The sequence below is a fragment of the Mobula hypostoma genome, chromosome 12 (genome assembly GCF_963921235.1).
Source record: "Mobula hypostoma chromosome 12, sMobHyp1.1, whole genome shotgun sequence".
NCBI classification, from domain to species: Eukaryota; Metazoa; Chordata; class Chondrichthyes; order Myliobatiformes; family Myliobatidae; genus Mobula; species Mobula hypostoma.
Genome location: NC_086108.1, coordinates 96,642,778 through 96,666,250, shown reverse-complemented (window position 1 = coordinate 96,666,250; position 23,473 = coordinate 96,642,778). Strand labels below are relative to the sequence as shown.

At 41.1% G+C, this 23,473-nt stretch overlaps 1 protein-coding gene across 1 annotated transcript in view; it reads left to right on the top strand.

Moving 5' to 3' along the window:
* Positions 1-23,473, top strand: part of hfm1 (helicase for meiosis 1) — a 152,911-nt gene that overhangs the window by 65,329 nt on the left and 64,109 nt on the right. The window contains 5 exon segments of the mRNA XM_063063463.1: positions 62-150; positions 2,929-2,972; positions 3,050-3,151; positions 8,127-8,272; positions 13,524-13,618. Coding sequence (XP_062919533.1) covers positions 62-150; positions 2,929-2,972; positions 3,050-3,151; positions 8,127-8,272; positions 13,524-13,618 — 476 coding nt within the window.

Below are 23,473 nucleotides of genomic sequence, written 5' to 3'. Positions count from 1 at the left end.
TTTTAAGGTTGATTATCAATAGCTCAATGATGTTTTATTAAAGGACATTTTTAACTTTTAGTTCTGTGCTACAAGGAAAGGTGTACAGCAGTCTGCATCCATACTTGCAAAAGATGCCAGATTTATTATGACCATGGAACATAAGCAAAGGTAATGTTGAAATCATGTTGAAGTGCACACTTTTTTTTGAAGTTTGGAAGGTGAATTTGTAAATTCATGGACCTGGATGAAAACTCAAATGTTACACACCGTAAGTCTTTTTTATATGATTAGACAGAAAATAACTAGTTGATTTCAGACCTTAAGATATCTTACTTATTGCCTGTTACGCTGCTGGCTGTCTTCCATCTTTGTCTGTCCAAACCGTCACACACAGATGTAGAAGAATTGCTGTTCCTGTAAACATTTTTTTAAGCATTCAGGGTTGTTAGCCCTGAATTGAGGATTGGTGGTCCACTCTTAGTCTTGTCTCTACCCTTTGATTTGTTTGGCATGGGTAACCCTACCAAGAACCAAAGCACAAGACCCTGAATGTAGCCAACATAGTTCTCTGGGTCATTGAAGCATGGAAGTCACCAAACCCTATGGCACGGTTTGGTCCTCTTGGAGGAAGATCATAAGATATAGGAGCAGAATTAGGCCATTTGGCTCATTGAGTTTCTCTGCCATTTCATTACGGCTTACTCCCCATATCCCTTCTTGCCCTGACTAATCAAGAATCTATCAGCCTCTGCCTTAAGTATACCCAATAGCTTGGCCTCCACAGCCACCTGTGGCAACAAATTCGACAGATTCTCTACTCTCTGGCTGAAGACATACCTCCTCATCTCCATTCTAAAAGGACAGCCCTCTATTCTGAGGTTGTGCCCTCTGGGCTTAACTCCCCCACCATAGAAAACATTCTCTCCACATCCACTCTAATGAGGCCTTTCAACGTTTGATAGGTTTTAATGAAGTCTCCCCTCATTCTTCTGAATTCCAGTGAGTAGAGGCCCAGAGACATCAAATGCTCCTCATATGACAAGCCTTTTGATCCTGGAATCATTTTCATGAATCTCCTTTGAACCTTCTCCATTGTCAGCACATCTTTTCTTAGGTAAGGGGCCCAAAACTGCTCACAGTATTCCAAGTGAGGCCTTACCAATGTTTTATAATGCCTCAACATTAATAATAAACATAATAATAATAATTACTTTATTGATCCTGAGTGGGAAATTCTTTAGTTACAGCAGCAACATTTTTAAATGCACTTAGCCGTGTGCAGACAACTAATAATAAGGTACAGAATAATAATATACACAATGATAATGTTTGAAATAATAAAACCGAGACTATTGTACTATGATGTATGATTGTACATAGAAACATAGAAAACCTACAGCACAATGCAGGCCCTTCGGCCCACAATGCTGTGCCAAACATTTACTTACTTACCAATTACCTTGCTTTTATATTCTAGTCCTCTGGAAATGAATGCTAACATTGCATTTGCCTTCCTCACCACAGATTCAACCTGCAAAATATAAATTAAGAAAAGCCATTTATTTTTGGCTTGAGATGTTAAAGTGACTATTATTAGGTACTAAAAAGAAACTGACAATCATAGCTTTAAGCAAAGTCTTTATGTTTTTGTCACATCCATTTATTTATACCTTGCACATGACATATAATATGGAGCGAATATTGTATGCTGAATGATTTTGGTTTGTATTGGTCTAGTAAAGGCTGTTTTCTTTTCAAACTTTTTTTTCTTTTGTAAGGAATAATTTATGCATAGAAATAAGAAGGTAAAAAAGGATTGTACAATCCAACACATTATCCTCCGGAACTTCGTCCGTCTCCAAAGGGGTCCTACCACTAAGCATATCTTTACCTCCCACCCTCTCCACCTTCAACAGGGATTGCTTCCTTCACGATTCCCTTGTTCAGTCATCCCTCCCCAGTAATCTTCCTCCAGGCACTTATCCCATACACCTCTTCCCTCACCTCTATTCATAGCCCCAAACTGTCTTTCCAGGTGAGGCAACACTTCACTTATGAATCTGCTGGGGTTGCCTTTTGTGTCCAGTGCTCCCAATGTAGCTTCCTGTACATTGGTGAGACCTGTTGAGCACCTCCACACCATCCACCACAAGCAGGACTTCCCAGTGGCCAAATATTTTAATTCTGATTCCCATTCCTGTTCTGATGTGTTGATCCATGGCCTCTTCTTGTGCCAAGGTGAGGCAACCCTCAGGGGAGGAGCAACACCTTACATTCCATCTGGGTATGCCTCCAAACTGATAGTATGAATAGTGATTTCTCCTTCAGGTGAACAAAATTACTCTACCCCTCTCTATTCCCCAATCTGACCTATTACTTCCTCCTTGGTCTTCTCCCCCGTCCCTTTCTCCTATTGTGTACTCTTCTCTCCTATCAGATTCTTTCTTTTCCAGCCCTTAATCTTTCCCACCCATCTGGTTTCACCTATCACCTTCCAGCTAGCCTCTTTCCCTTCCTCCCACCTTTTAATTCAGGCACCTCACCCCTTCCCACTCCGTCCTAAAGAAGGATCTCAGCTGAAACATTGACTGTTTATTCATTTCCATAAATGCTGCCTGGCTAGCTGAGTTCCTCCAGCATGTTGTATGTGTTGCTTTGGATTATGTAACTTTCAAAAATAAATCTGCTGTGGGATTAGTGGGTTCCTTCCTTTAACTCTTGCAAAACCAAGGCAGTCCTACACCTTCTATTTTGAGTACTATGACAGTTTATGTTATTGGCACTTGTTGACTTAAGATATTTGACCTTCAAGAAACATACATAAAATATTGTGCTTGTGCTTGTCTTTAAAGAAACATCATCCTGAATTTTTAAGGAAAAACTTGTTTTGTTTCAAAAAGTAATATCTGAATTTATTCTTTTATCCAACTCTTCTGAACACAATAGACTGCAAAAATATACTAATTCAATCAAGGATGCAAAGCTGAGAGGTAAGTTATTTATATTTTGAATTGTTTTATAAGTGCAATTCTGTGTTTTCTCTGAAGTCTAAAATATGTTTTAATAGATCTGTTCACATATGGAGTTGGTTACCATCATGCTGGCATGGATCTATCTGATAGAAAAACTACTGAAGCTGCCTTCACTGCAGGAGATTTACCAGTACTTTGTAAGTCCCTTTGGATGGTGCTTTTCTTATTCAACTTTCTTTAAAAATGTTTAATTGTTTTATTATTTTGTTTGCATCTTTTGGGCAGTTCAAGGTAAATAGTTTTAGGAGGCAATTAAACATGATTAAGAGTGTATTTTTTACTTTCAGGTGTCTTGGAAAACAATAGCAAGATCTGGGGATTGTAACATGTATCCTTACATTAAGCACCAACTACTACAATGTAACATGTGACTATCCATTCCTTTAGTTGACCAAATAACAACCACCAATTCGGAAGTAGTAAATAATTTCTGTAAACTTAGATAAATGAGCACTAACAAAAATGTCTATTTTGGAAAGCTGCATTTTTTTTTAGATTATGAGGACACTCAGTCCTCATTTATTGTCATTTAGAAATACATGCATTAAAATTGATACAATGTTCCTCCAGAATGATATCACAAGAAACACAAGACACACCAAGACTAAAACTGACAAAACCACATAATTATAACATATAGTTACAACAGTGCAAAGCAATACCGTAATTTGATAAAGAGCAGACCATGGGCACAGTAAAAAAAAGTCTCAAAGTTCCTATAGCCTCATCATCTCACGCAGAAGGCAGAAGGGAGAAACTCTCCCTGCCATGAACCTCCAAGCGTCGCAAACTTGCCGATGCTGCGCCATTGGAAGCACCCAACCGCAGTGGACTCTTGAGTCCGTCCGAAAGCTTCAAGTCTCCAACCAGCCCTCCGACACCGAGCACTGAGCACCATCCTCTGCCGAGCGCTTTGACTCCGCCCTGGCCACAGCAACAAGCGAAGTTGAGGATTCGGGGCCTTCCTCTCCGGAGATTCTGGATCACACAGTAGCAGCGGCAGTGAAGCAGGCATTTCAGAAGTTTCACCAGAAGTTCCTCCGTGCTCTCACGTCTGTCTCCATCAAATCAGGATTGTGTACGGCACCCTACTTGACAGATAACAGACATCACCACCGGAGTGGCCGCTGTGAGTTGCGTCGCGCCGCCATCTTCCCGCTGCTCAAAACTCAGAATATCTGATTTTACATTAGAATAAGCATTTTTTAGATGTGTGCAGAATTACCTAAAACAGAAATTAGACACCCTGAGAGCCTACTAAAGATATCAGTGCTTGCTTTGTGGCTTTATGGAAAGTAGGATTTTCTTCAGTAACAAAGTCTTTGGCCTGAGCTGCTGAAAACTGTTACACATAAATGCAGCAAAGGAGAAAACTGCGATCTTATTGTTAAAATAAGTTTTAATTCCCTTTGGAGACAAGGAGAACAAGAATACTCCTGGATCCACAGGATTCCCTCTCCGTAGAGTTTGCCCTGGTCTCTTTCCTTACCCCTCACTATCCTCCTATACCCAGGATATACTGAAATAAAATTCTTCACCCAGGTGTCTTGCCTATAAAGGTATGATAGATAGTGGCTGATTGTCATGATTAATTAAGTGGAACCCAGGGTCTAGTTTACCAGATTCACAGATTGCTTCTCTTTGGCCATTGAAGTCCACGGTCAGTAGCTCACAATGTAATAGGAAATTTGTGATCATTTAGTCCAATTAACTCCGTAGAAAGCAAACTATATATCACACATCCTCACATTTTTCCAAAGTGCATAATTTTTGTTCTGAAGAGTTGTGCAGAGTAAGATCCTGAGAACATGGGGACAAATAACCTTTTAGAACATAGAACATAGAATAGTACAGCACAGTACAGGCCCTTCAGCTCACAATGTTGTGCCGACCCTCAAACCCTGCCTCCCATATGACCCCCCAACTTAAGTTCCTCCATATTTCTGTCGAGTAGTCTCTTAAACTTCACTAGTGTATCTGCCTCCACCACTAACTCAGGCAGTGCATTCCACGCACCAATCACTCTCTGAGTAAAAAACCTTCCTCTAATATCCCCCTTGAAATTCCCACCCCTTACCTTAAAGCCATGTCCTCTTATATTGAGCAGTGGTGCCCTGGGGAAGAGGCGCTGGCTATCCACTCTTATTCCTCTTAATATCTTGTACACTTTTATCATGTCTCCTTTCATCCTCCTTTTCTCCAGAGAGTAAAGCCCTAGCTCCCCTAATCTCTGATCATAATCCATACTCTATAAACCAGGCAGCATCCTGGTAAATCTCCTCTGTACTCTTTCCAATGATTCCACATCCTCTCTATAGTGAGGTGACCAGAACTGGACACAGTACTCCAAGTGTGGCCTAACCAGAGTTTTATAGAGCTGCATCATTACATCGCGACTCTTAAACTCTATCCCTCGACTTATGAAAGCTAACACCCCATAAGCTTTCTTAACTACCCTATCCACCTGTGAGGCAACTTTCAGGGATCTGTGGACATGCACCCCAAGATCCCTCTGCTCCTCCACACTACCAAGTATCCTGCCATTTACTTTTGTACTCTGCCTTGGAGTTTGTCCTTCCAAATTGTACCACCTCACAGTTCTCCGGGTTGAACTCCATCTGCCACTTCTCAGCCCACCTCTGCATCCTATCAATGTCTCTCTGCAGTCTTCGACAGTCCTGTACACTATCTACAACATCACCAACCTTTGTGTCATCTGCAAACTTGCCAACCCACCCTTCTACCCCCACATCCAGATCGTTAATAAAAATCACAAAAAGTAGAGGTCCCAAAACAGATCCTTGTGGGACACCACTAGTCACAACCCTCCAATCTGAATGTACTCCCTCCACCACAACCCTCTGTCTTCTGCAGGCAAGCCAATTCTGAATCCATCTGGCCAAACTTCCCTGGACCCCATGCCTTCTGACTTTCTGAATAAGCCTACCATGTGGAACCTTGTCAAATGCCTTACTAAAATCCATGTAGATCACATCCACTGCACTACCCTCATCTATTTGCCTGGTCACCTCCTCAAAGAACTCTATCAGTCTTGTTAGACGCGATCTGCCCTTCACAAAGCCATGCTGACTGTCCCTGATTAGACCATGATTTTCTAAATGCCCATAGATCCTATCTCTAAGAGTCTTTTCCAACAGCTTTCCCACCACAGATGTAAGGCTCACTGGTCTATAATTACCTTTTTTGAACAAGGGGCAACATTCGCCTCTCTCCAATCCTCCGGTACCATTCCCGAGGACAACAAGGACATAAAGATCCTAGCCAGAGGCTCAGCAATCTCTTCCCTCACCTCGTGGAGCAGCCTGGGGAATATTCCATCAGGCCCCAGGGACTTATCCATCCGAATGTATTTTAACAACTCCAACACCTCCTCTCCCTTAATATCTACATGCTCCGGAACATCAACCTCACTCATATTGTCCTCACCATCATCAAGTTCCCTCTCTTTGGTGAATACCGAAGAGAAGTATTCATTGAGGACCTCATTCACTTCCACAGCCTCCAGCACCTCTTCCCACCTTTATCTGTAATTGGTCCTACCTTCACTCCTATCATCCTTCTGTTTTCAAATAATTGAAGAATGCCTTGGGGTTTTCCTTTACTCTACTCGCCAAGGCCTTCTCATGCCCCCTTCTTGCTCTTCTCAGCCCCTTCTTAAGCTCCTTTCTTGCTTCCCTATATTCCTCAATAGACCCATCTGATTCTTGCTTCCTAAACCTCATGTATGCTGCCTTCTTCCACCTGACTAGATTTTCCACCTCACTTGTCACCCATGGTTCCTTCACCCTACCATTCTTTATCTTCCTCACCAGGACAAATTTAACCCTAACATCCTGCAAGAAATTCCTCAACATTGTACGTTTCCCTGCAAAAACATCATCTCAATTCATACCCGCTAGCCTTATAGCCTCATAATTTGCCCTTCCCCAATTAAAAAATTTCCTGTCCTCTCCGATTCTATCCTTTTCCGTGATAATGCAAAAGGCCAGGGAACGGTGGTCACTGTCCCCCAGAGGCTCACCCACTGAGAGATCTGTGACCTGACCCGGTTCGTTACCTAGTACTAGATCTAGTATGGCATTTCCCCTAGTCGGCCTGTCCACATACTGTGACCGGAATCCGTCCTGGACACACCTAACAGACTCTAAACCATCTAAACCCTCGGAACTAATCAGGTGCCAATCAATATTAGTCTGTTTTGGTTGACATTGCTACATATTATACCTCCATGTTTGAAATGTTTTCCCTTGCCAGAGGGTAATGTGCCAAGAGTGTTTCTGGGCAATAGAATACTACAGCTGTATCTGGCAAGGAGGGGGTAGGTGAGCTGTGAGTGGGGGAGATGTACCAGTGTGGTTTTGTTCCATGTCTGCTCATCCGACCTTGACCTTCTATCAACTTAGAGCTCCCTGTTATTAGCTAGTTCCGTCATTGGCAAAACCTCCCCACTATTGGAGATCTTCAAGAGGCGGTACCTGAAGCGGGTGGCATCCATCAGTAAGGACTGGGACACACCCTTCTATCAATACTAGTATCAGAGAGGACTCACAGGAACCTGAAAACCCACATTCAATGTTTTAGAAACAGCTTCAAACAGCCGCTGTCATCAGGTTTCTGAACAGTCCATGAACACCACCTCGTTATTCATTTTTACAGTATTTTTTGTAGCTTAGAATCATTGTTATATGTTGCAATGTGCTGCTGCTGCAAAACAACAAATTTCACAGCATACATCAGTGATAACAAACCTGATTCTACATGATCTCCCTTTGTCAGAGCCCAGTGTGCAACACCAACCACATCTTAAAAATATTCATGTTCCAGCATCTTCCACTGCTTTGAACTGGAGTGGAAACAAATTATTCACTACATTGCAAGACTGAGTAAAAGTTTCCTCATTCATATCTAAATATAATGAATGTATATTTAGTATATTTTGTAGAATATATCTTCCGAGATGGTCTGTTTCCATGCTGTAATTGTTATATGGTTATATAAGCACAATCTCATTTTGAAGATTTATTGATTTGTGATTATATAGGAGCTTTTCCAAGCTGGTGATTGAAAGTTTTCTTCTTTGATTATTTTCAGTTACTACCAGCACTTTAGCCATGGGAGTGAACTTGCCAGCACATTTAGTGGTCATTAAATCCACAATGCATTACGCAGGAGGGATGTTTCAAGAATACAGTGAAACTGATATACTTCAAATGATGGGCCGAGCTGGCCGACCTCAGGTAGTGATGTAACAAATAATGTTCTTCTGGAATCTATATCAGGTCCCAGTTTTGCACCATGTATATCAATTAATGAAAGATTAAATGTCTGGATATTAGTGACTTTTACAGGGTGACCAGAGGTCTTAATAATATTAGGGCTGTCTGGATATTAAGGGCTTTGCCATATCACCCAGTCTGTGCTATTTGAAAGTTATTTGTCTTCAATTTTCATGCTTATTCTTTAACCACTTAGGATTCCCAGAATGGCGTTTAAGGTTTTGTACCACTTGGGCCTTAATATTGAGATGCGGTGTTTGTGTTATCGACTGTCTCTGTCATTCAAAGAAGCAAAATACTTAAAATAGCAGTTGGAAAATGTGAGGAAGGATAGAAAAGAGCTGTTTCTCTTTGCCAGGCCTCGCCTCCCTTCCATACTGCTATAGTCTTCACTGGACTCTCATTTATTTCCTTTACTACAGGCTCCTGCATCTAGCCCAAATTGAGGCCTCGTAAGTTTTCAGGATGTGGTTTACTTGTGCCTTGTTTTGTTAGAGTAACACTTCCCTGGTTTGCTAACCCCTTTCAAATAAAAATCAGCATTCCTTGAGTCTTCCCATTTACCTATTGCAACTGCATGCTTGTCTTTTGTGGTTTGCAGGCGAAGATTCCCAAATACCTTTCTTCATTTAAATCAACTTTTATAGTTTTCCTCCTAAAGTAAGCACCTTCACATTTTCTCGTATTATACTCCATTTGCAAACTCTTGCCAAGCCTATCAGTGTTTCTCTGGAAACTGTAGAAATATTTCTCCTCACAACTTGCCTTTTTTCCAGATTTTCTATTATTCACACATTTGGCTGCAGACATTCACTTCCTTCCTGTAAATCATAGATACAGTTGTAAGCAATGGTGACTCTAGTATTAATATCTGTGGCACTCCTCTGATTATAGATTGTCAACAGACCCTTTTCTCCTTACTCATCCTTCCTGTTAAATTGCCATGCTTGTTCCGTATATAACTTGCCACACTATGAAGATTTATTTTACAAAGCAACCTCATGTGGAACCTTGTTGAATACTTTTTAAAAAATTCAAAATGTATTACATTCACTAGCTTTCTTCCATCCAATCTAGCTTACCTTCATAAAGTCATGTTCTCTTTGCCCGAACGTGTTATATCTTTTCAAAAGTTCTTTTTCCACCTCACGAATAATTGGTTTTCACATATTTCTTAGCAAGAATTTAAAAAATTCTTCCCATTTTGCCTCTTTGTTTATTTTCCTCTTCTTAATTAACTTTTTTTTAGCCCTTTCTTGTTGGATACTCAAATTTTTCTCAAATCTTTGGGCCTATCTCCAACTTTTGCCACTTTTCTTTCTTTTTCTTCCAAGTCAAACTGTTTGGATTCTACCCAGTAAAGCTTAGTATTTCTTTTAAATTGATATGGAGAAGAGTGACTTAAACTGGCAACACACCTGGATAGTCCATGAGCCTTTGAACTGAGATCAATCTACCTAGCACTGCCACTAGTAGTTTTACAGGATGTTTGTGCCAGCATGCCTTATTAATATAGAACATTACCCAGCATAATATACATATTCTTACTGTAATTGATTCATTTATTTGTTTGTTTATTTATTTATTTATTTATTTTTTCCTGTATTATCATGTATTGCATTGTACTGCTGCCACTAAGTTAACAAATTTCACGACGTATGCCGGTGATATTAAACCTAATTCTGATTCCTTTGTTGATGGACACCAAATCACCTTAATGGTTATTCAAAGATGAATCTCTAATCTTTTTTCAAGTATTTAAAGTTTAGAAGAATTAATTGACACAAGTATTGTGGTTGATACTTTGCAGCAACTTCAAAGTCAAAATCGAGTTAATTCTCATGTGCATAAGCCTGTGTGTGCAGGTGCAATGAAAAACTTATCTGCTACAGCATCACAGGCACATAGCATCGAATGCATAACATTCACAAGAAAAAAACATACATTATATAAGATTATACAAGAAAGAACCCTGTTAGAACAAAAAAGAATGAAAAAATAATCAGTCATTAAGGAAAAGGAAAGACTTCCAGTTTTTTACTAAATTCTTGGTATCAAATTATGTTCTTGCCTGAATTAACAAATAATGAAGTTAATTTAATTTATTTTTGAAAATTTACTTTCTTGGTTGAAAGCAATTTATAAACTTTTTTGCTCGTTACCATTTTAGTCTGAAAGATGAAAAGAAGATCTATGTGTCTCTGTTCTGTGGCTTGACTTCTGCAGGAAAGTTCAATCATATTTTTGCTTGTGAAAGTGCCAGTGTTCAACTTTACTCATGATGCCTACAACTGTGGCAGCATTTAGTAGTGTGCTATCTCTTAATAAAATTGTTGAACCACTATTTGCTCATATTCATACCTGTGAGGAGTCTTGAACAATAATTTTGTTTTATGCACAGAGCTGCTTATTGTCATAAGAAATGTTTGGTTTATGGATGCATAAGTAGAAACACTCTGGGAGTGAATTCACATATAAAATACAAACTGGATATATGAAAAGTTCCTCTGCTACAAAATACCATCAACATAGTGGAAATTCAGTGGTGCAACTGTTTACATGACCACTGTAGTAACAGAAAATTGTATGTCTAATACAAAATTGAAACAATAGAACATAAGTTTAGTGTGATATGTACTCTGCTGAGTTTTAACTGTTTTTTTGGATAATAAATAGGGTGATATGGTCATCCTTTGATGTGGTCACATGTTCAAAAGTCATGGTCAGCTGTGGTGACCAAAAAAACTAAATCTCCAGAAGTACATGCAGAATAGTTGCCTAACCTAAACTTAGAAGAATCCTAGGGGAGATTTGATCCCTGACTCATGAAAGTGACTCTGATTATTGCAGGATTATAAGTATTGGAAGAAGATGTAGTCTGTAAAGGTAATTTTCAGACTTTTTAATATTCTGTATATACAGGTGTAAAACATTAGTCACAATCAAAATCAGGTTTATTATCACCAACATGTGTCAGGAAATTTGTTAACAGCAGCAGCAAAACAATGCGATACATGATATACAGGAAGAAGAAAAAATAAGATCAATTACACTGGTATATATGCATATTAAGTAGACAGATTAAAAATTGTGCAAAACAGAATATATACACACACACACACACACACACACACACAGTGGCATGCAAAAGTTTGGGCATCCTGGTCAAAATTTCTGTTGCTGTGAATAGCTAAGCGAGTAAAAGATGACCTGATTTCCAAAAGGCATAAAGTTAAAGATGACACATTTCTTTAATATTTTAAGCAAGATTTCTTTTTTTGTTTTCATCTTTTATGGTTTCAAAATAACAAAAAAGGAAAAGAACCTGAAGCAAAAGTTTGGGCACCCTGCATAGTCAGTACTTAGTAATACCCACTTTGGCAAGAATCACAGCTTGTAAACGCTTTCTGTAGCCAGCTAAGAGCCTTTCAATTCTTGTTTGGGGAATTTTCGCCCATTCTTCCCTGCAAAAGGCTTCTAGTTCTGTGAGATTCTTGGGCCGTCTTGCATGTACTGCTCTTTCGAGGTCTATCCACAGATTTTCGATGATGTTTAGGTCGGGGGACTGTGAGGGCCATGGCAAAACCTTCAGCTTGGGCCTCTTGAGGTAGTCCATTGTGGATTTTGACGGATGTTTAGGATCATTATCCTGTTTACAAAAATGGTGCCAAAAACAAAAAAAATCCAATGACTGGATTTAACAAGATGTTTTGGCTCATAGAACAGCCACTCACTGGATTTTTTTTGTTTTTGGCACCATTCTTTGTAAACTCCAGAGTCTGTTGTGCATAAAAATCCCAGGAGATCTGCAGTTTCTGAGATACTCAAATCACGCTGGGTGGCACCTAAGTAATTAGCTTGTTTGTTTCGGCTTTTTTCTTAAGGATGTGCCGGACGCGCTCCGAAACGCTCTGGCTAGCACTGCACCACTGGTTGTAGAAGCCATCCTCTTTTCATCTTCAGCTTTTTTACAGATGGTGTGATGTTTGCTTCCAGAATTTGATGTTATTTAATTGAATTCATTCTTCCCTCTACCAGTGAAATGTTACCCGTGCCACTGACTGCCACACAAGCCCAAAGCATGATCGATCTACCCCCATGCTTAACAGTTGGAGAGGTGTTCTTTTCATGAAATTCTGCACCCTTTTTTCTCCAAACATACCTTTGCTCATTGCAGCCAAAAAATTCTATTTTAACTTCATCAGTCCACAGGACTTGTTTCCAAAATGAACCAGGCTTGTTTAGATGTTCCTTTGCAAACTTCTGATGCTGAATTTTGTGGTGAGGATGCAGGAAAAATTTTCTTCTGATGACCCTTCCCTGAAGGTCATATTTGTGCAGGTGTCGCTGCACGGTAGAACAATGCACCACCACTCCAGAGCCTGCTAAATTTTCCTGAAGGTCTTTTGCAGTCAAATGGGGGTTTTGATTTGCCTTTCTAGCAATCCTATGAGCAGTTCTCTCGGAAAGTTTTCTTGGTCTTCCAGACCTCAACTTGACCGCCACCATTTCTGTTAACTGCCGTTTCTTAATTACATTATGAACTGAGGAAACGGCTACCTGAAAACGCTATGCTATCTTCTTATAGTCTTCTCCTGCTTTGTGGGCATCACTTATTTTAATTTTCAGAGTGCTAGGCAGCTGCTTAGAGGAGCCCATGGCTGCTGATTGTTGGGACAAAGTTTGAGGAGTCAGGGTATTTGTAAAGCTTTGAAATTTGCATCACCTGGCCTTTCCTAACAATGATGGTGAACAAGCCATAGCCCTAACAAGCTAATTAAGGTCTGAGACCTTGGTAAAAGTTATCTGAGAGCTCAAATCTCTTGGGGTGCCCGAACTTTTGCATGGTGCTCCTTTCCTTTTTTTCACTCTAAAATTGTACAAAACAAAAATAATAGACTATTCTTGCTTAAAATGGTGAAAAGAGTGTTTCATCTTTAACTTTATGACTTTTGGAGATCAGTTCATCTTATACTCAATTATTCACAGTAATAGAAATTTTGACCAGGGGTGCCCAGACTTTTGCATGCCACTACATATATATATGAGGTAGTATTCATGGGTTCAATGTTCACTTAGGAATTCTATGGCAGAGGGGAAGAAAGTGTTCTTGAATCACTGAGTGTGTGAAGTAATTTCCAGACTCTTTAATACTTCACCTAATCATGTATAAAACTCTCAGTTTTTGAATATGTTCTGCAATTTCTTTCAGTTTGATACCACTGCCACAGTAGTCATAATGACTAGAAATCAAACAAAGGACAAGTACACTCTGATGTTAAATGGAGCATATACCATTGAAAGCAGGTATTCTTTTCTATAAAAAAAACAGAGAATGCTGGAGGTTCTGGCAGGGCAAGCAGCAGCAGAAGGTGAAAAATGGAGTCAAATTCTTAAGCTAATTACCCTTTATGTGAGGCATCGACTCTCTCTCTCCAGTGATGCTGCTTGGCTACCCAGATTCTTAGAGCATTCTCGGCTTTTACTTTAGAATCAGAATCTATCGGCATCCGTTAGTCTCATGAGACCATGGATTTGCACCTTGGAAGGTTTCCAGGGTGCAGGCCTGGGCAAGGTTGTATGGAAGACCAGCAGTTGCCCATGCTGCAAGTCTCCCCTCTCCATGCCACCGATGTTATCCAAGGGAAGGGCATTAGGACCCATACAGCTTGGCACCGGTATCGTCGCAGAGCAATGTGAGGTTAAGTACCTTGCTCAAGGACACACATGCTGCCTCAGCCAAGGCTCGAACTAGCGACCTTCAAAATACTAGACGAACGCCTTAACCACTTGGCCATGCGCCAACATCAGAATCAGGTTTATTATCACTGGCATGTGTCGTGAAATTTGTTAACAGCAGTAGCAGAGTTCAATGCAACACATAATATAGAAGAAAACGAATAAATAAATAAATTACAGTGTACATATATTGAATAGATTAAAAATCATGCAAAAACAGAAATAATATATATTTAAAAAGTGAGGTAGTGTTCACAGGTTCAACGTTCATTTAGGAATCGGATGGCAGAGGGGAAGAAGCTGTTCCTGAATCACTGAGTGTGTGCCTTCAGGCTTCTGTACCTCCTACCTGATGGTAACAATGAGAAAAGAGCATGCCCTGGGTGCTGGGGGTCCTTAATAATGGATGCTGCCTTTCTGAGACATTGTTCCTTGAAGATGTCCTGAGTACTTTGTAGGCTAGTACCCAGGATGGAGCAGACTAAACTTACGACCCTCTCCAGCCTCCTTTAGTCCTGTGCAGTAGCCACCCCCAATACCAGACCATGAAGCAGCCTGTCAGAATGCTCTCCACGGTACATCTATAGAAGTTTTTGAGTGTTTTTGTTGACATACCAAATCTCTTCAAACTCCTCATGAAATATAGTTGCTATCTTGCCTTCTTTATAGCTGCATCGATATGTTGGCACCTGGTTAGGTCCTCAGAGATCTTGACACCCAGGAATTTGAAGCTGCTCACTCTCTCTACTTCTGATCCCTCTATGAGGATTAGTATGTGTTCCTTTGTTTTGCCCTTCCTGAAGTCCACAATCAGCTCTTTCGTCTTACTGATGTTGAGTGCAAAGTTGTTGCTACAACACCTCTCTATTAGTTGGTATATCTCACTCCTGTACACCCTCTCATCTCCATCTGAGATTCTACCAACAATGGTTGTATCGTCAGCAAATTTATAGATGGTATTTGAGCTATACCTAGCCCCACAGTCATGGGTGTAGAGAGAGTAGAGCGGTGGGCACCCCTTAAGTGCATCAGTGTTGATCATCAGCGAGGAAGAGATATTATCACCAATTCACACAGATTGTGGTCTTCCTGTTAGGAATTCGAGGATCTAATTGCAGAGCGAAGTACAGAGGCCCAGGTTCTGTAACTTATCAATCAGGATTGTAGGAATGATGGTGTTAAATACTGAGCTATAGTCGATGAACAACATCCTGACATAGGTGTTTGTATTGTCCAGGTGGTCTAAGGCCGTGTGAAGAGCCATTGAGGTTTCTAACATCTGCTGTTTTATACTCCAACTCTAATTTCTTTAGTTGAATTGAATGATACCATAACAGACTTACAGAAAACTCTTCCTACAAGGAAATATTTCCTTTTAAAATGCTACTCAAAATAACTTTAACACTGAAATGTAATATGTTTCATGTATTCCACATTCTTGTCATGCTCAGACTCTGAAAATGAAGCTTTAACTGTTAGTTTTGGTTTAGTTGGCATGAATATGGACAAGAAATCGATGGTGATAAATGGCTGGCAGTACTCAGAAAGTGTTGAAATAAACACTTAAAATCCCCTAGGCATAGAAGGCGATGCACCAAGTGCTGAAAAATGGGATTAATACAAATAGGCGCCTGCTGGTCTTTGTGGGCTGAATCTTTGTCATATATCTATCCAATTTCTCTAGCAGACCACAGTGGAACCAGCTTCTACCACAACTGTAGTATGTTCCAGATTCCAGTCGTATTTAAAACAAAAGTTTTTCCTATGTCACTATTACTTCTCTTCCCTGATAGTTGATATTTGTGATTTCTCATCCTCAACCCATCCACCAATGGAAATGGTCTTCCACCATCAATTCTGTCTAAACTATTCATCATCTCTTGCAGGTTTCCTTTAATCTTCTCCAAGGAAAACATTCCCAGCCCATATAATCCATTGTTGCAATAGTAGATCCTCATCCCAGCAACCATTCTCATAAATCTTCTCTGGATTCTCTATATATCTTTATATCCTCCTTATAATGAGGCAACCAGAATTGCATACAATTCTCCATTTGAGGCTTGACCCAGTGTTTTATAAAGGTTCAGCATGACTTATTTGCTTTTATACTCTATACCTTTATTGATAAATCCCATAGAGTTAGGGAACTGGAGCTGGAGCTGGATGAACTTCAGATCATTCGTGAGGCAGAGGCAGAAATAGACAGGAGTTACAGGGAGATAGTCACCCCTAAAAGTCAGGAGGCAGGTAGCTGAATGACTATCAAGAGAGGGAAGGGGAATAGACAGAATGAGCAGAGCACCCCTGTGGCCGTTCCCATCAATAATAAGTATACCATTTTGGATACTGTTGGTGGGGACGACCTACCAGGGACAAATTGCAGTGGTTGCGTCTCTGGCACCGAGACTGGACCCTCAGCTCAGAAGGGAAGGAGGGGAAAGAGGAGAGCAGTAGCATCAGGGGATTGGATAGTTAGGGAGACAAATAAAAGGTTCTGTGGAAGAGATCGAGAATCCCGGATGGTCTGTTACCTCCCTGGTGCCAGGGTCCACAATATCTCGGATCGAGTTCTCGGTATTCTCAAGAGGGAGGGTGAGCAGCCAGATGTCGTCATCCATGTAGGGACCAATGACATCGATAGGAAGAAGGAGGAGGTCCTGCAAAGAGAATTTAGGGAGTTAGGTGCAAAGTTGAAGGACAGGACCTCCAGGGTTGCAATCTCAGGATTGCTACCTGTGCCACGTGCTAGTGAGGCTAGAAATAGGAAGATAATGCAGCTAAATACGTGGCTAAGGAGTTGGTGCAGGAGGGAGGGCTTCATGTTTCTGGACAATTGGGCCTTGCTCCAGGGAGGATAGGACCTGTTCCGACGGGACGGGTTGCACCTGAAACCATCCTTGTGGGATGGTTTGCTAGTGCTGCTCCAGTGGAGTTTAAACTAGATTTGCAGCGGGAGGGGAACCAGAGTGTTAGAGCAGATAGTGAGGTGGAAGAGGATAAAGGTCATGCGAGAACTACAAGTATAGTACATGGAGTAAAGCCAGATCTAACGTACAAAGAGGCTTTGAGGAAAGAGAAACAGAATAAAGGATGTAAAGGTAGTAAGGCAGAAGGGCTGAAGTGTGTGTACCTCAATGCAAGAAGCATCAGGAACAAAGGTGATGAACTGAGAGCTTGGATACATACATGGAATTATGATGTAGTGGCCATTACGGAGGCACCAGGGCAGGAATGGATTCTCAGTATTCCTGGATTTCAGTGCTTTAAAAGGGATATAAATATAAAGGCATTCGTTGGTCTTGCAAGACCATGGATCTGCGCCTGGAAAGTCTTTACACGCCAGGGCGCAGGCCTGGGCAAGGTTGTATGGAAGACAGGCAGTTGCCCATGCTGCAAGTCTCCCCTCTCCACGCCACCGTCCAAGGGAAGGGCATTAGGACCCATACAGCTTGGCACCAGTGTCGTCGCAGAGTAATGAGTGATTAAATGCCTTGCTCAAAGACACAAAATGTTGCCTCGGCTGGGACTTGAACTCATGACCTTCAGATCCCTAGTCGAATGCCTTAACCACTTGGCCACATGCCCACGGGGATAGAGGGATAGAGTCCCTGTAACTCCTGTCTATTTCTGCCTCTGCCTCACGAATGATCTGAAGTTCATACAGCTCCAGCTCCAGTTCCCTAACTCTATAGGCTTAAAAGGGATGGGGGGGGGGCGGGGAAGGGGAGGAGGGGTGGCATTACTGGTCAGGGATACTATTACAGCTACAGGAAGGGTGGGTAATGTAGCAGGATGCTCTTTTGAGGCAGTAGGGGTAGAAGTCAGGAACAGGAAGGGAGCAGTTACTCTTTTGGGAGTATTCTATAGGCTCCCTGATAGCAGCAGAGATACCAAGGAGCAGATTGGGAGGCAGATTTTGGAAAGGTGCAAAAATAACAGGGTTGTTATCATGGGTGACTTTAACTTCCCTAATATTGATTGGCACCTGATTAGTTCCAATGGTTTAGACAGGGCAGAGTTTGTTAAGTGTGTCCAGGATGGATTCCTGTCACAGTATGTTGACAGGCCAACTAGGGGGAATGCCACACTAGATCTAGTATTAGGTAATGAACCGGGTCAGGTCGCAGATCTCTCAGTGGGTGAGCATCTGGGGAGCAGTGACCACTGTTCCCTGGCCTTTTGCATTATCATGGAAAAGGATAGAATCAGAGAGGACAGGAAAATCTTTAATTGGGGAAGGGCAAATTATGAGGCTATAAGGCTAGAACTTGTGGCTGTGAATTGGGATGATGTTTTTGCAGGGAAATGTACTATGGACATGTGGTCGATGTTTAGGGATCTCTTGCAGGATATTAGGGATAAATTTGTCCCGGTGAGGAAGATAAAGAATGGTAGGGTGAAGAAACCATGGGTGACAAGTGAGGTGGAGAATGTAGTCGGGGAAGAAGACAGCATACATGAGATTTAGGAAGCAAGGATCATATGGGTCTATTGAGGAACGTAGGGCAGCAAGAAAGGAGCTTAAAAAGGGGCTGAGAAGAGCAAGAAGGGGGCATGAGAAGGCCTTGGCGAGTAGGGTAAAGGAAAACCCCAAGGCATTCTTCAATTACGTGAAGAACGAAAGGATGACAGGAGTGAAGATAGGACCGATTAGAGATAAAGGTGGGAAGATGTGCCTGGAGGCTGTGGAAGTGAGAATGGTCCTCAATGAATACTTCTCTTCGGTATTCACCAAAGAGAGGGAACTTGATGACGGTGAGGAGTTGTTAAAATACATTAGGACGGATAAGTCCCCGGGGCCTGATGGAATATTCCCCAGGCTGCTCCACGAGGTGAGGGAAGAGATTGCTGAGCCTCTGGCTAGGATCTTTATGTCCTCATTGTCCACGGGAATGGTACTGGAGGATTGGAGGGAGGTGAATGTTGCCCCCTTGTTCAAAAAAGGTAGTACGGATAGTCCGGGTAATTATAGACCAGTGAGCCTTACGTCTGTGGTGGGAAAGCTGCTGAAAAAGATTCTTAGAGATAGGATCTATGGGCATTTAGAGAATCATGGTCTGATCAGGGACAGTCAGCATGGCTTTGTGAAGGACGGATCGCGCCTAACAAGACTGATAGAGTTCTTTGAGGAGGTGTCCAGGCATATAGATGAGGGTAGTGCAGTGGATGTGATCTACATGGATTTTAGTAAGACACTTGACAAGGTTCCATACGGTAGGCTTAATCAGAAAGTCAGAAGGCATGGGATCCAGGGAAGTTTGGCCAGGTGGATTCACAATTGGCTTGCCTGCAGAAAGCAGAGGGTCGTGGTGGAGGGAGTACATTCGGATTGGAGGGTTGTGACTAGTGGTGTCCCATAAGGATCGGTTCAGGGACCTCTACTTTCCGTGATTTTTATTAACGACCTGGATGTGGGGGTAGAAGGGTGGGTTGGCAAGTTTGCAGACGACACAAAGGTTGGTGGTGTTGTGGATAGTGTAGAGGATTGTCGAAGATTGCAGAGAGACATTGATAGGATGCAGAAGTGGGCTGAGAAGTGGCAGATGGAGTTTAACCTGGAGAAGTGGGAGGTGGTACACTTTGGAAGGACAAACTCCAAGGCAGAGTACAAAGTAAATAGCAGGATACTTGGTAGTGTGGAGGAGCAGAGGGATCTGGGGGTACATGTCCACAGATCCCTGAAAGTTGCCTCAAAGGTAGATAGGGTAGTTAAGAAAGCTTATGGGGTGTTAGCTTTCATAAGTCGAGGGATAGAGTTTAAGAGTCGTGGGGTTAATGATGCAGCTGTATAAAACTCTGGTTAGGCCACACTTGGAGTACTGTGTCCAGTTCTGGTCACCTCACTATAGGAAGGAGGTGGAAGCATTGGAAAGGATACAGAGGAGATTTACCAGGTTTAGTGAGTATGCATTATGATCAGAGATTAAGGGAGCTAAGGCTTTACTCTTTGGGGAGAAGGAGGATGAGAGGAGTCATGATAGAGGTATACAAGATATTAAGAGGAATAGATAGAGTGGACAGCCAGTGCCTCTTCCTCAGGGCCCCACTGCTCAATACAAGAGGACTTGGCTTTAAGGTAAGAGGTGGGAAGTTCAAGGGGGATATTAGAGGAAGGTTTTTTACTCGGAGAGTGGTTGGTGCGTAGAATGCACTACCTGAGTCAGTGGTGGAGGCAGATACACTAGTGCAATTTAAGAGACTACTAGACAGGTATATGGAAGAATTTAAGGTGGGGGGTTATATGGGAGGCAGGGTTTAAGGGTTGGCACAACATTGTGGGCCGAAGGGCCTGTACTGTTCTGTACTATTCTATGCTCTATGTACAAACGTTTGTATTATAATTGTGTATACCTTATTAATTGTTATCTCAGCCTGTCCTACCACTTTCACTGACTTTTACACCTATGGCCCGGAACTTTGTTCTCCTGCACCCTTTTCAAAACAGTATTTCTTATTCTGTATTTGCCTCTCCTTATCTTTCTTACCAGATGGATCACCTCACATTTCTCACATTAACTGTATTTAGTATGAATTTACCCATTCAGCCAGCCAATAATATCGTGGCACAATTTATCACTATCCTCTTCATAGTTAATAGTATTCCAATTTTTTTGTCACCTACAAATTTAGAAACTACAACTTGCAACCCAAATCGAAATCATTAATGTTTAACAAAGAAAACAAAATGCTGTCACCAATCCTTCGAGAACTCACTATCTTGGGTCTGATAAATAATCTCACTACAACTGGTTTTTTGCCAATTACTTAACTAACGTTGTATATATGATATTAATTATTATGTGCCTCTGCTTTGCTGATAAGCCTGTAACATAATCCCTTATCAAAAACCCTCTGAAAAGCAATGTACACCACATAAACTACATTTACCTCATTAACTCTGTTAGTTACCTCTTCAAAAAATTGGTGAGACTTTATTTGTCCTTAACACAGCTGTGCTGCTTGCCTTAATCAATCCATTGAGGGATGACACGTGAAAGTGAACCTTCAGTGGAAACTGGCAGCAAAGGTGACGGATCTTGAAAATATGTGTTCGATTCTGAATTTCATAAAAATGTATTTTGTTGTTTTGAGGAAATAACCATACACTCCTAATGTTATCCTTTTAGAGATAATAGTGGAATACATGGAGCTCACATGTACAATGCATATGTTACAGGCAAAATTACAAACAAGTACAAATGGAATTAAAATCTAGCTTGCAAGTATTAAGAATTTATTTGTCATTGGTGATGTCCTCCTTAATTTGCAGATGTTTATGATGTAGGTCACATCCCTTAGACTGAATTATTTCATCCATCCAGTATTAATCCAAAGTCATCCAATGCAGCTCTTGAACAATTCCATGATTTTTCTGTAAATTTATATCACATATTGATTACATTGTGGATGAATTATTTTTCCTTTTATCAATTCAAAAATTGCCATTTAAGTTTTTAGAACTGTATGTTCCAAAGTCCCGATGACTGATTTCAGACTCTGAGGCTGACAGATGATCCTACAGAAAGCATCCAGCCCAGAAGGGTAACTGCCCGAGTACTAAAGACCATGCCGATCAACTGACTTGAATGTTCACCAATATTCTTAGCCTCTTGTTTGGGCAGTTTAAGGTACCCTCCTGCTTCATGCAGGCATTAATTATACCAGCACTTAAGGAGAATATGGTAATCTGCCTGAGGTGACTGTCATTCAGAAGCACTTACACCCACTGTGATGAAGTGATGAGATTGGTGACGAAACATATCAACTCCTGCCTGAGAAGGGTCTTGGATCTGCTCCAGTTTGCCTATCATCACAACAGGTCAACAGCAGATGCCACTTCATTGGCTCTTCATTCAACCCTGGAATATCTGGACAGCAAAAATGCAGATATCAGGATGCTCTTCGTTGACTACAACTAGGCATTCAATGGTATCATCCCCTCAAAACTAATCAATAAGCTACAAGACCTTTCCCTCAATAACCCCTTGTGTAACTGCTTGATCTCTTCACTTGCAGACTCCAGTCAGTTTGGATTGGCAGCATCATGTCATCCATAATCTCCATCAGCACAGGTGCACCACAAGGCTGTATGTTTAGCCCCCTGCTCTAATCGCTTTATAAATTATGACTGTGAGGCTAAGGACAGACCCAATGCCATATTCAAATTTGCTGATGACGACATTGTCATTGGTTGAATCAAAGGTGGTGATGAATCAGCATATAGAAGGGAGATTGAAAATCTGGCGGAGTGGTGCCACAACAACAACTTCTCACTCAATGTCAGAAAGACCAAGGAGCAAATTATTGACTTCAGGAGGAGGAAACCAAGGAGCCAGTCCTCATCGGGGGATCAGAGGTAGAGAGAGTCAGCAACTTTAACTTCCTCTGTAATACATACAAAATGCTGGAGGAACTCAACAGGCCAGAAGAGTAAATAATTGATGTTTCGGCCTGAGAGTCTTCATCAGGACCAAGGACCACACATCTATAGAAGCTTATCAAAGTTTTAGATAACATGCCAAATCTTTGCAAACTTCTAAGAAATTAGAGGCGCTGCCATACTTCCTTTGTAATGGCACGTAAATGCTAGACCCAGGACAGATCCTCTGAAATAATAACAGAAGAATTTACAACAAGAGAAAATCTGCAGATGCTGGAAATCAAAGCAATACACACAAAATGCTGCATAAACTCAGCAGGCCAGGCAGCGCCTATGGAAAAGTAAACATTTTGTCCAAGATCCTTTGTCCTTCATTTTCTAAATTATTTTACTTCAATGCTATAAATTATTTATAAATGTTTCACTTTATTTTTTGAAACTTTGAAATATTTTTATATCTCATTCAATTTTATGAGTTTTTAAATGTGAAATTTAAAAATATTTATTGTTATTGATAGTTCTTACAGCGATAAAGTTTAAAAATACTAAAAGCCACTGATAGTTTTTTTACAGCCAGCAAGACGCCAGCTATGGCTGTGCCAGTGTCTGCTGCTCTAGTGTGTTGTCCAAAGCCTTTTTTGCTGTTGAGAGTCCTCCAAAAGACTCCAGGATGTGAAAGACCTATGTAGCTTGTCTTCCACATTCAGTCAATGTAATTGCTGCCTTCAAGGCAGTGATTGCTAGTAAGGGTGCCAGGTAATGTCCATCTTAAGGCCCCCTGTTATCAGCCTCATTTTATGCTCATTTCTGTCTCCCAAGTGGCCAGAGTAGAAAAGCAGTGTAATTAATCAGCTGGCTGTCCTCATGGTTTTCTACAAGGATGATCAACTACAATTATCAATCCAATATGCAGTATTATCTCTTGCTCTTTCTTTACAGATGCAGCTTGACCATTTTTTACCTAGAAATTTTACTTGTTGCTACTAATAATACTTTAAAAGTCTAATCACCAAATATAGTACAGAAGTTTGGCTTGGACACTA